Source organism: Neoarius graeffei, chromosome 3 (genome assembly GCF_027579695.1).
Source record: "Neoarius graeffei isolate fNeoGra1 chromosome 3, fNeoGra1.pri, whole genome shotgun sequence".
NCBI lineage: Eukaryota > Metazoa > Chordata > Actinopteri > Siluriformes > Ariidae > Neoarius > Neoarius graeffei.
In genome coordinates this window covers 117,874,278-117,887,905 of record NC_083571.1, presented here as the reverse complement: position 1 = coordinate 117,887,905, position 13,628 = coordinate 117,874,278, and the positions used below count along the sequence as shown (strand labels likewise).

Sequence of the window (13,628 nt, the reverse complement as noted above, 5' to 3'; positions counted from 1 at the left end):
AGAATGACATTTGGTGAGGAAAAGTTGTGTCCTGCTGCCCTGAACAAAATAAAAAAAAAAAAAAGAGTTGTCAGTGATTGAAAAAAAAAAAAATCTCGTTTTTCTTGGATCGTTCCGGTTCAGTGATCCAGATCAGCACCAAAAGTCATAGCAACGTAATTTGGCCCCCGTATTCTTCATGTGAAATTTGGTGATTAGTTGAAAACTGAGGGAGAAATAGCATCCTAAAAACATTAGGATGATGGTGGTGGTAGTAGTAATAATAATAAATAATAATAAAGTATAAAGATCCTGAGTGAGAGTAACAATTTGCGTGAGCACTGCTAGCTCAGATTAACTAGGCATCTCATCCATTGATGTACATGAGTGTTTGTTAAAGTCAAAGTCCCTCCCACACCAGGATCTGGTCTTCCCAGGCAGTCTCCTGTCCCAGTACTATCCAGCTCTTTGAGAGACACGGGTGTGGCGCCAGTCTCCACTCCTATAGCCCTCGGCCTCTCGCCTATTACATAGCTAGGGTTACGGTAGGGGGCGGGTCCTCTGGTAACCGTGAGAGTTTGACTCCCTACTCACATCTGTATTGCAGCACCTCACCAGATGGCAGTAGGTAACATTTTTATGACCTGACCACAAGTAGAACTTGCGACCTCTTGGTCAAGAGGCGGACACGCTAACCACTAGGCTAACTCGCGGTCATGAGTGTTTGTAATTAAAAAAAAAAAAAAATTCTCTCCACCTGCTAGGATTTTTCTTGTTCGCGATTGAGGGTCCACGTTCAGCCTCTCTGATCACAGCATGTCCGCGTAATGCTTTGTCCTCTGTTCCAGCGGGTCTACCAGAGCCGAAGACCTCCAGCAGGAGCAGTTCTCCACGTACACAGAAGAGACCGGGCTCACCCCTCCATGATGAGAACACCAAGAAGCTCAGATTGCACGAGGTATAGGCAGAGTGCTCCTGCTTAAATACTTGGGTGCATTTCTTGTGCTTGCTGATATAGAATACTGTTTTTGTGTTTATGGGGAAATTTCCTGAATACTTTAATTTGAATGTGCAAGTTATTTTATCCGTATTCAACACAGCTCATGGTGCAGCAGCTGTTTATGTGGAAAAAAGCAGCTGAAAACGCATTTGATTTTGTTATTCCAGTTTTTTAATTAGTTTATGAACTTTTTGGTTTCATAATGTTTAAAGGTAACTATCATCCTGTGCTCTGTAGCATTCGGCTGTGAATGAGAGCAGTGCGGACTTACCTGTGGACAGGGATAACGACACAGCCACGCCCTCGCCTACCGGCACCTCCAGGACAACCTTCTCTGCCAGTCCTCAACAGTGAGACACACACACACACACACACACACACACACACAGAGTAAATCATGGTTCCCATGGGTCCTTGAAAGTTTGTGAATTTGAGAAAAAAAAAAGGCCTTGAAAGTTTTATCCATACAGGACACTTTTTTTTTAGGTGGAATAAAAACGTGTTCTATTCCCTTCTAGCGGGTTTCATTCCTTTGGTTTGATAGCATGCAATATTGTCAGCGTATCGCTTATCCTACAGGTATTACGTCACTCTACTTAATGGAGAATGAGTGTTGAATATGGTTTACGATATTGCATGGTTGTCAAGACATGACGCACGTCGGAGACGTAAAATTTCTGCGGTAGTGAGCGACTGAAACAATTTGTAAACAAACAAAATGGCTGCCAGGTTTGCTTCATTAAATATGGAAGATTTTGGGAGAATTTTGAAAGAGAAAGATGCATTGAACACCCGAAAGGAATGTGTATGGATAATAATAATAATAATAATAATAATAATAACTAGACTGCATTTCCGCAGAGAAAATGCAGTGTGCTTGTTGAGCTGTAGCAGAACAGCTATCATGCTAGCATGCTAAAAGCTAGCATGCCAGCATGTTAATGCCAACATACTAACAACTAGCATGCTAACAGTTAGCATACTAACATGCTAACCGCATGCTAAAAGCTAGCATGTTAACATGTTAATGCAAACATGCTAATAGATAACATGTTAACAGATAGCATTCTAACATGCTAATGATTAACATGCTATTTGTTAAAATTCTCACACTTTAAGGCTAATATGCTGACAGCTATCATGCTAACATGCTAATGGCTAGTATGTTAACTTTTAGCATGCTAACACGCTGAGGGTGACATGCTAACAGTTAGCATGCTAACATGCTCAGGCGAACTCGCTAACAGCAAACGTGAACTCTGCATGCTACCATGCTAATCCTAACATGTTAACAGCTCTCATGATAACATGCTAATGGTGAAGATGCTAACAACTCGTGAGCTAACAGCAGGCATGATATCGTAATGGGTAGCATGCTAACAGCTAGCATGGTAACACGTGAATGATTATATGCTAATTGCTATCGTGTGTGCGTGTAAGTATTCCTAATAAAGTGGCCATTGAGTTGAAGTTGATTTGCTGTCAAAGTCTCAGATGAGCAGATCCTTGCTAAATGCATCATCACCTATGGGGGAAGGGAGGAACGACTCAGTCGAGCTTCCAGTGATTAGCGGCAAAATGGAGAAAAACTGGATGGATGAAAGGCGAGAGAAAGGCGAGTGCGGGTCAGAACCGATATCATGTGTGTGATGGTGATTTGGCCTGAGGTGCCGTATGAAGTTTGGTGGATGTGTGGTGAAGTGTTACTGAGCAAAACTCCATTCATTTGAATGGGGCCAAAAATCAATGGAAGTCTATGGAGGTAAAAAGAGATGCGTGAAAACCAAGGAAAAGATGAGTGCAGGTCTCAGATGAGGGGATGGATCTGTGCAGGGACTTGGCCTGAGGCATCAAGTGAAGTTTATTGAAGTTTGGTCACTTGGTTAAAAAAATGGATGGAGAGTGAAAGTTTTTCTCCTGAAACACCATTCATTTTCAATGGGGCCAAAAATCAATGCAAGCCTATGGAGGAAAAAGGGATGAGCAAAAAGAAAGGAAAAATATGAGTGCGGGTCAGAACCGATTGCATGTATGTGTCGGGGGAGTTGGCCTGAAGGATCGCATGAGGTTTGGTGCATCTGTGATGGAGCGTGTCCAAGTAGGACGATTCGATTCATGAGCCCTATTCATTCTCTATGGGGAAAAAAAACCAAAAGAAAAACGACAAGAACAAGAGAACGAGCGCGTTGATCCAAAAGCTGTATACAAGCACACTACACCACTTGGGGCCAGACGTCTCAGAGTTGGAACGGTGTCTCTATCTCGAACGCCCTAGGAGGAGGAGTGGATCCAAAAACCGTGTGGGAATAAGGCAGAATAAGTAAACTAAAGAACAGTAGTGTGCTCGCCTGCTGTGTGCTCAAGCAATAAACACTAATAAACGAGCAGTTACTGAGCACTTCAGCTCGTACGTCTCTCTCTCTGTCGCTCAACTTCCACAGTGTTGTGCTGTGATGGAGAAGGCAAGAGAACACATACTCTACTGTCACTGTAACGGTACAAATGAGAAGTTTTGACACGTTCAAGTCTCTCTCTCTCTCTCTCTCTCACTGTCTCTCTCGCAGTGTGCGTGTCTCTCTCTCTCTCTCACTGTGTGTCTCTCTCTCACCGTTTGTCTGTGTGTCTGTCTGTCTGTGTCTCTCTCTCTGTGTCTGTCTCTCTTTCTCACTGTGTCCCTCTCTCACTGTCTCTCTCTCACTGTCTCTCTCACTCTCTCTCACTGTCTCTCTCACTGTCTCTGTGTCTCTCTCTCTCTCACACTGTTTGTCTCTGTGTGTGTGTCTGTCTGTCTCTCTCACTGTGTCTCTCTCTCTCACTGTGTGTCTCTGTCTGTGTGTGTGTCTGTCTCTCTCTCTCACTGTCTCTCTCTCTCTCACTGTCTCTCTCTCTCTCACTGTCTCTCTCTCTCACTGTCTCTCACTGTCTCTCTCTCTCACTGTGTCTCTCTCTCTCTCACTCACTCTCACTGTCTCTCACTGTGTGTCTCTCTCTCTCACACTGTCTCTCTCTCTCGCACTGTGTGTCTCTCTCTGTCTGTCTCTCTCTCTGTCTGTCTCTCTCTCTGTCTGTCTGTCTGTGTCTGTCTGTCTGTCTGTCTCTCTCTCACTGTGTGTGTCTCTCTCTCACTGTGTGTGTCTCTGTGTGTGTGTGTGTGTGTGTCTCTCTCTCTCTCACTGTGTGTCTCTCTCTCACTGTCTCTCTCACTGAGTTTTTGTAAAGCTTGCTAGTTCTCATGGTAATTGTTAGTGCTGTAACAGTAATTAACCTTCATCTGCGTCTTGGGTTCTTGAATTTGATTAAATTGCACCTTGAAAAGTCCTTTAGTTTGATGTTTAAGAAGGTGTCGGAACCCTGCTAAACACTCACAACCAACTTTCCCATGACAGAATATAGAGAATCTCATTGATGTCCAACTGACTTGTTTTTTTTTTTTTAATTGCAAAATGTTTATTTTAAAAAAAGTGTAAGAAAAAAGCGTCCATTGTCCACAATTCTGTTAAATCATATCTCCTCCGTCAGTTCTCCACGGATTTCTGTTCCAGTTGTTTTGTCTGAAAGAAAACAACTCATCACTCCACACAAAACTTAGTTGTTTTGTCAGTTTTTTTCTAACGAGTTACTAATTAGACCAAATTAACGAGTTTTCCAGGCCTCTCTCTAGAATTGTATCTCTTCTCTCATTTCTCATCGGATTCCAGTTCTGATCGATGTTTTGGGTCGATCTTTCCTTGAGGAACAAAACTTGGTCGTGTGTTTGTTGATTTTCCTGTTGTAAACAATTGGTTTACAACTTTGTTTATTTTCAGTTAAATCATTTCTCCTCCCTCAGTTCTGATTTGTTTTATTTGAAAGAACTCGACCTTCTGAGCAGAACTCGGTTGTTGTATTGTCAAATTTTTGGCTAACAAATTAGAAACTAGACCGGACAATTCCCCGGGGGAAATTGAGAGAGGATGCAGTGCACGAAGCAATCCGGTCATGCATGTTTGCTGGCCGTGAATGTGTGACCTGCTATGAAGCTGTGTGACCTGCATTGTGTGACCTGCATTGTGAAGCTACAATGCCATGATTTGTGTGTGCTTGAGACAGCAGCCCCCCCCCCCCCCCCCCCCCCACACTCCCTTACTGGCCCCAGTCGGCATGGCGACGGGCCTGAGCAGGAGAGTTAAGACACACACACAAGATTTTGTCAGGTGTCTGCTGTTTTTTGCTAAGGACCAGGCCTCGAACAACAACAAATAACTCGACAATGAAAGCAGCTATTCACAAAATTCTTTCACAGTGAGCGCTAGAAGGGTCTCCTGAATAAACTGATGTAATTTTTTGTCTGTAGTGTTAAAAATGAGGACACTAGAGCGAGTTAAAAATGAGTGACTTTTCTGTCACGTTTATAATGGGTGTCAATGAGGCCTCTCGGCTGCCCTCTTCTCAGTTTGAGGCTTCTCATTCAAAAACTGTAAATCCTATCGTTTAGGTAGAGACATTGTGTGAATCAGGACAAGTTTTACTACTACTTTTGAGAAAATCATGTCTGTAGAGTGACATTTGTGGCTGAAAACAGTTTGTGAGAAAGTTTGAGCTTTTTTTTCAAGCTCTCTCCACTCCAAGTTAACGAGCTTCACTGGTGTGTAACGCAATAGACACCCATTCAAAAGCCGGATTTTCTCCCGGAACCCACATGGCGTTTGAGCTGGGACTGATCCGAAAGTGTAGAACCTAGCAGAAAAGTTGAATGCCAGATCCACAGAGGAGACGTTTTCCTACATTTTAGAGTTTGAATCATGTCTCTAGGTGAAAGCATGCCAGAGCAGCAGACGTTTGAAAAACGTTGAAAAAGTGCTTTTTTTTTCAGTTAATTCCATAGAAATGAATGGGGTTTTTTTTGACGATTTTTTCGCGACTACGTCGCGAAAAAATCGTATTCTGTAGAGAAAAGTAATAGCATAGCGAGTCCCATCGAGCCGCATGTTTGGATATATTGTTTGTCTGTGTGCGACGTACGGTTATTGAGTTATTCGAAATCGAAATTTGCGTAGGAATAAGAAGAAGAAACACGTAGAAGAACAATAGTTGCAGTGCTTTGCACTGAAACCTATGGGCTCCCCTAGGGGAGCCCATAGGTTGCTGTGCTGCAGCACTGCATCCTAATTAGGTCAACACATTCTCTTTTGATTAGAATTGTATCTCCTCTCATTGATCATGGGAATTCAGTTCTGATGGGTGTTTTGGGTCGATCTTCACTCGGGGAATAAAATGTAGTCGTTTGTTGATGTTCCTGTTGTAAGCAGTTAGTGGTGGAGGTTGGTCCTCTCTCTCTCTCACATCGTCACATTTCAGTTCTGTTTGATGTTTTGGTCGTCAGGGTTGTTTTGATGGCAGACCAGATGAGCTCCTACGCCCTTGACGTTCTGGTTCATGAAATGTTGGTGGAAACTAAATAAAAACTGAAATGACTATCAAATATTTTTTTGTGATGCATCAGTAGTGATTGATTTAGAAAGAATTTGTTCCCAAATGTATTTTCTGAGTTTCAGTCATGTCAGGATGCGGGGTTTTACTGTACTAAGCACTAAACTACAAACGCTGTATTTATCTGATTTAATTTTTTGGCTCTGAGAAACGGTTTGCTTGAGGAACTCGAGCTCTGATTGGCTGCTCTCTGGGATTTTCAGAAATAATATTGAAAGAGTGGAAATTTAGAGATTTGTATTCCTTTAACTGTTTTAAATAAACTAAATGATGCAGGCTTTTTAAAAAATTCATGTTTGTACTTTTTCTTAGTCAAGTTAAATTCTTTTTATCCTTCCTGTAAAGAGCTTTGATATGCATTTTATATATATGAAGTTGCAATGTGAATAACCTTCTGGTTATTTTTGTCATGCATATACAGCTCAACAGGGACCACTGCCAGCTCCGATTCTCAAGGGAAGATGGACACGTCAGTGGACACGTGTTCTGCTGCAGGTACGTATGCACACACCTGCTTTATATTATCTTATTATTTGTCTGTTTTACTGCAATATACAGAACCAGTCACAAGTTTGGACCCACCTCCTCATTCAGTGTTTTTTCTTTATTGTTGTTAATTAAAAGTCACTTCATGTCTTAAAGTAATAACGGCGTCGTTTCTCTTTACTTAGTTGTTCGGTTCTTGACATCATGTGGATTAGTACAGGTGTGGAATCGGGCAATTTACTGTTTGATGTCCGCTAATGGCCTTTTGACGAGACACACAGCTGTTAATTGAAAAGCATCCCAGGTGACTCCCTCATGAAGCTGGTTAAGAGAATGCCAGTAGTGTGCAAAGCGTCATCAAGGGAAACTCTGGATACACTGAAGAATCTAAAATATCAAACGTTTTTTAGCACATTTTTGTTTACAGCATAATTCCATATACACTGATTAGCTGTAACATTAAACCCACTGACAGGTGAAGAAGTGAATAACATTTGATTATCTCGTTACAGTGGCACCTGTCGAGGGGTGGGGTTTATGAGGCAGCAAGAAAGGGAACAGCCAGTTCTTGAAGTTGAGGTGTTGGAAGCAGGAAAAATGGGCGAGTCTAAGGATCTGAGTGACTTTGACAAATAGTGATGGTGAGATGACTGGGTCTGAGCATCTCCACCAAAATGGCCCATCCTGTGGGGTGTTCCCGGTATGCAGTGGTTAGTACCGAACAAAAGTGGCCCAAGGATCCAAAGGACAACCGGCGACAGGGTCATGGGTATTGAAGGCTCATTGATTTGCATGGGGCATGAAGGCTAGCGCGTATGGTCCAATCCCACAGAAGAGCTCCTGTAGCACAAACCGCTGAAACAGTTAATGCTGACACCCTTGACCCCGTCACCGGTTCACCGGTTGTCCTTTGGATCCTTGGGCCACTTTTGTTCGGTACTAACCACTACATACTGGGAACATCCCACAAGATGTGCCGTGTTGGAGATGCTCAGACCCAGTCATCTCACCATCGCAATTTGTCCAAGTCACTCAGATCCTTGCACTCGCCCATTTTTCCTGCTTCCAACACGTCAACTTCAAGAACTGACTGTTCTCGTTCTTGCTGCCCCGTAAACCCTCGACAGGTGCCACTGTAATCAATGTATGTGGTGATCATGTTATGGCTGATCGGTGTATGTTCCACATGTTATTTCATAGTTTTGGTGTCTTCAGTATTCTACAGTGTAGAAAATACAAACTACAGAAAAACCTATGAATGAGTAGGGGTGTCAATACTTTTGACTGGTACTGTGTGTATGCAAGTGTCAATTAACTGTCCTAGAAAGATGGACAGCAGTTAGACCACGGTGTAATCCCCTGTCCTGTGTTCCAGCATGTCCTTCTGGTGCAGGGAAAAGGCGGAGCTCGCCACTCCACCATGAGCACGCCAAGAAGCTCCAATTCGAGGAGGTAAAGCCGGAGAACTCCTGCTTCATTACAGAACATGCTTCATGTGATGGCAGTGAATGTCAATTGCGAATTAATCAGTGCAGTTAATGATATCAATCTTTTGTGTTTTTGAATTTGAATGTTCTTGTGTGGTTTTTCCTTTCTAGTCCTTACTTATCTGGCGATGCCGCAGTAGTTTATGAATATATTCTGTTTTAATCATAATTTCCCTATAAATACAATAAAATCCTTTTCACTGTAGGATTCTACTTCAGAGTCAGTGGACCAGGCTGCTGAGTTTTCTCAGGTAGATATGTTCGTTTTCTCAGGAATATCACGCGCCGTTAACAAACGTGAAATGTTTCGCAGAGCCGTATTCCATTTCTGAAGCTGCTAATTGTTTATTTGGTGCAGGGTAGCGATTTCGCTGCTTTAGATGGAGAGGTGAGAATGGAGACGGAGGCAGCGGTGAGTGGAGACGTGTTTTTCTTTTGCACGCATGCTGCTTTATGAAGGCTTGACTTCTTTTTTTTAATTTAAACTTTTTTGACACAGGAGTCGGATGCAGAAGGGAAGATACCACCAACTCAGGTACAGCATTATTAAAGCTGGACTGTTGTATCTTTAAAATTTAATGAATAGGCATCGTCTCTTTTTATTTATTTAGGAACAAATAAATTTTTTAATCATAATTAAAAACTGTCATTGGTAAGCTTAAATAAAGTTGTCTAATTGTTAATTGACTGTTGCATTAAATCATACTTTAATTGTCTGTCTGGTTTTATATGTAGCACTGTTTTATTCGATCCACATTCACTGGATTTTCAGAAACGAAGCTTTTTTTTTTTTTTTTTGCAAATTCTTAAAGGCGGACTTCTTAAAAACCTATCGATTGCGGCACAAATTGACTTTAGCGGGGTTTTGTTTTGTTTTTCTGTAGAAAGTGCCGTCTCGCTGTCGTGCTGAGGAATAGAATAGCTTTAGACATTTATCTAATTCTTCCTCAGACATTTCCGTTCTGTAATTTTCAAACTTATTGCTTTGAGCTTTTGAACCAGTCTAAAAAAAAAAATTCAACAAATTTTAATGCTTAAAGATGAAGAATGTAAAGAAACCGGCAAAATAACACGAGCAATTTGTGAAAAATGTACGATAATGATTCTTGGGGGGGGAAAAAAAAACAAAAAATGTTCTTACCATCAAATATTTTTATTCCATATTTCGTTGCTTTGTGTATTTTGTGATTTTGTTTTCGAGTAGTTTTTATTTTGTCCTCGGTTGGTTCAGCAACACGCGCCGCCATTTTGTTTTACTCTACTCACGGTATATGAGCTGATATCCTAGCAGTAGAGTAGCCAAGCAGAGCGCACGATTGCTCATATCCAGTGAATGTGGATAGATATTATGATATTAATAACTATGATTGAGAATCCTGAGCAGTGTGAAGCAGGATCCATCACTGACATGATTTCCATGATGATTTTCAGAAAGCGTCCAGCGCTGATCTGTGTGATGCTCCTCTTCCTCCTGCTAACCCCATCCATGTGGTGAAAAACTCCATAAAGCTCAGACTGAGTAGGTAGAATCAGTTAGGTCTCTCGTTCGACCTGCCTTCACAATAGCAAGCAACAAACTGACCGTCGGTTACGTATTTGCTGTGAAGAAACGCAACATGGAGCCACAGTTCTGGCTACAGGGTGTCTACAAAGTTCTAATTAAGACTTTCTTAATTGTATGCAGTTCAGTTCTGACAAATTCAGATGATTCCTTGGACGGGGACGGATCACGCGGTGTAGACAGGATGAGGTCCTTCTTGCTGTGTGAACACGATGGGAGAAAAGTGAAGCGTTCGCACTTACCTCAGTATTAAAATGACTGAAATAGCGCAGCGATGTGTATAAATTACACAGGAAGCTGTTTATAACTTAGCAGAGTTTAAGACTCGAGAAAGTCGAAGTAGCACGAGCAATTTGTCACTTGCTAGTGTGAACACAGCATCAGAGAGGCCAGATTAAAGCCTGTGGCTTACTAGTGTAGAGACAGAATTAGAGCGGCGCACCCAGGGCCCCATAGCTGCACTGTGTCTTGTACAGAGCACCCTTTCATGGTTCCCGAAGGCTCTCGACGCAGCATTTGACCTGATCCACAAGAGGGCGACTCTGCACTTCTGTAAACTCCCTGATGACTCTCCCACCACCACCCACTCCTCGCCTCCACAGACAAAATAACAGAAGACGTTTTTTTTCATGCACTTACAAACTCGTAATGGCTAGACGTGCGATTGTGTAAAGTCATGTACATAAAAATTTATTTCCAATTTATCTTCCTGTATGTCCTTTGACACATTTGTCATTTCTTTAAAATGAGTGCTTTTTTTTGTGATTCTGTATTAATCAACTAAAGTACATTAAGTTCATCAGGACATATAATAAATATTTTATAACTGAAAAAGTTATGTAAGGGGGGATATTTGACCAAAAATCATCTCTAATCTGAGATTCAGTCTAAACACTTTGGCTTGAAAGCATCAAGCGGTTGCGATAACATCAGGTATAACTGGTAGTTTTTTTTTTTTTTTTTTAACCTTGTGTAAATCCGTTATAATGAAAATGGGGGGGGGGACGACCACAATGCATTGATTTGCTTTGGGCCTTTTCTTTTTATGTCGGGATTTTTATTACTAATCTGAAAGCAGTGATGCATATTTAAATGCATTTTGATCTCGCATTATTAGTACATAAGCCCAAACATTTTCTGTCATAAGCTCTTGGCCGTGATAAGATGGAAATCAGAGCAGTAGCATCTAAAGCTTGGAATTAATGATAAGTTTTTGAAGCAGAAGGATTTAGTTGATTCATGAGATGTGCACAGGCTTTTCTTATTCAATCTTTCGCTGATACGTTAAGAGATTTTGTTTGTCTTAATTATCTTTGTAAATTGTTTGGAGACACAACAGTACAGCTGCTCGAGGAATACTGTTCATTCTACTGTGTGCAAAAGCAAAACTCTTTGGTTTCGTCATGTCTTCAGTTCTTGCTTCTCTTCTCACAGGCTTATTTGTAAAAAAAAAACAACAAAACAAAAAAACAAGCTGTTGTAATTTTTTTTCACAAATAAAGGTGTACAAAAATGACACGATGTAGTTGATCACCTTAAAGCACCACTAAAGACTCGGTCTTCATCCTCCCAGCACCTGCTGCCAGTCGTCCCCCACACACTTCTCATAAACAAGTTTGACCCAAATCTCACTCTTCAGTGGAATTTCTGATCAGTAACACTGCAAACTTGTGTCCATGAACTACTTCTGTAATCATAAAACCTGTTGTGCACATTCCAGGACTCCTTCACGATCTGCTCATAGAGAGCATCCTTCTAACGCACTTCCTGCTGCTCGTTGCTGCACTGTTCCACCTGGATACGGTCAGGATTCGCGCAAAGTTTTCTTCAAGTCGTCTCGAGGAGAGTCTCCTCACCACTGTCGTCTCTGGATGGGTCATTAGGGATCTACATCTGGATTTCTGTAAAGATGTTATTTTAACCTCCTAAGGCCCAAGCTGTTTTTTACATGCATTTTTTTTTTATTTCTCGTTGCTATTTGGGCTTATTAGAACCTGATTAGAATAAAAACTAAGCATCATCTTTTGATAAGATGTACTTTTAGAGAAAAAGTATGTCCACATATGTGGATTCTTGTTCCGAATTTCTAAAAAGTGCTGTCCACGCATGTGACCGCTAAGCCCTAGGAGGTTAAGCATCATATGAACAGCTACAGTTCAGTGAATGAGCAAACTTATAAGTTTCACCTTGCATTAAAGGGAGTTCATCAGCCTCAGGGTTGTGTGGAAGTAAAATCAGTGTCTCGACAAAACCAAGACTGATAGCATTTGAAATCAGCAGCATAAATTTCACAAAACATTTTAAATCTAAATTCACTGGGATAGTCATACTGGAGCTGATATCACAGATTATCCTGTCCACGTTCACTGGATATGAGCAATCGTGCGCTCTGATTGGCTACTAGGCTATCAGCTCATATACTGTGATTAGAGAAAAACAAAATGGCGGATCATGTTGCTGAACCAACCGAGGGTGAAATAAAAACTCTACTCGAAAACAAAAACCCCCAAAAAGCAACAAAATATGGAATGAAACTATTTGAAGATAAGAACGTATCTTTTTTTTTTTTTTTCAAGAATTATCGCATTTTTCACAAATTGTTCCTGTCATTTCTCTGGTTTGTTTACATTCATCTTTAAGCGTTAAAATTTGTTGAATTTTTTTTTTAGACTGGTTCAAAAGCTCAAAGAAGTTTGAAAATTACAGAACCGAAATGTCCGAGGAAGAATTAAATAAATCTGTTATTCTATTCCTCGCCACGGCAGCGAGACGGCACTTTCTACAAAAAAAACAGCAACACTAAAGTCAATTTGTGCTGCCATCGACAGGTTTTTAAGAAATCCGCCTAAATGGAAATGATTTTGTCGGACGTTTTGTATAAAGTTTTTATTTATTGAATTTGCAAAAAATAAAAATGCTCAGTTTCTGAAAATCCAGTGAATGTGGAGAGAATAAAACAGTTATTCCACTCAATCTCGTCACGCAGGGATTATAGACATCAACTCGTATGACTCGATTTCATGCAATAACTGTTAATTATATTGTACATAATTTCACTCTGTTGTGTGTTCTGATATGCTTTTCTGCTCACCACCGTTATAAAGAGTGGTTATTTGAGTTGATGTTTTCCTGTCAGCTCAAAACAGTCTTCCCGTTCTTCTCTGACCTCTCTCATCAGCAAGGGGTTTCCGCTTGCACAGCTGCCAATCACTGGATGGTTTTTCGTAGAATTCTGTGTAAGCTCTAGTTATTTGTGCTTGAAAATCACAGCTGATCTGCTGTTTCTGAAATACAACAAGCCGACCAGAGTCAGTCAGTGAGATCAGACTTTTCCCTGTTGGTTCTGAGCCTAATCTAAAACTCTTGTCTGCATGATTGGCTGATCGCACTGTAAAAACAAAAATGTTGAGAACACAAATTACCAAGGCAATATACTGTAAGAGATTTTTAACTTCTCAGCTTTTGACGAATGATTTCAAGTTTAGACGAGAGTTTTGCCAACTTGAATCTTCTTGTTCACCTAATTATGATCTTGTGAGGCAAACGATGAAATGTTTTGCTTCATTGCCATTTATTTCTACCTTCAACAAACACATTCTTGTTGAATAAGCATGCAATTCTTGATTAGGTGTTCCTTTTAAAATGG

The 13,628-nt window shown here is 41.0% G+C and overlaps 1 protein-coding gene across 1 annotated transcript in view; it reads left to right on the top strand.

The window, feature by feature from the left end:
* The window catches only part of papola (poly(A) polymerase alpha), a 53,170-nt gene extending 41,672 nt beyond the window's left edge, over positions 1 to 11,498 (top strand). The window contains exons 19-26 of the mRNA XM_060917983.1: positions 828 to 937; positions 1,217 to 1,329; positions 6,870 to 6,943; positions 8,310 to 8,386; positions 8,628 to 8,672; positions 8,780 to 8,833; positions 8,921 to 8,956; positions 9,853 to 11,498. Coding sequence (XP_060773966.1) covers positions 828 to 937; positions 1,217 to 1,329; positions 6,870 to 6,943; positions 8,310 to 8,386; positions 8,628 to 8,672; positions 8,780 to 8,833; positions 8,921 to 8,956; positions 9,853 to 9,948 — 605 coding nt within the window. The 3' untranslated portion in view covers positions 9,949 to 11,498. The remainder of the gene's footprint in view (positions 1 to 827; positions 938 to 1,216; positions 1,330 to 6,869; positions 6,944 to 8,309; positions 8,387 to 8,627; positions 8,673 to 8,779; positions 8,834 to 8,920; positions 8,957 to 9,852) is intronic.
* Positions 11,499 to 13,628: the final 2,130 nt, after the last annotated feature.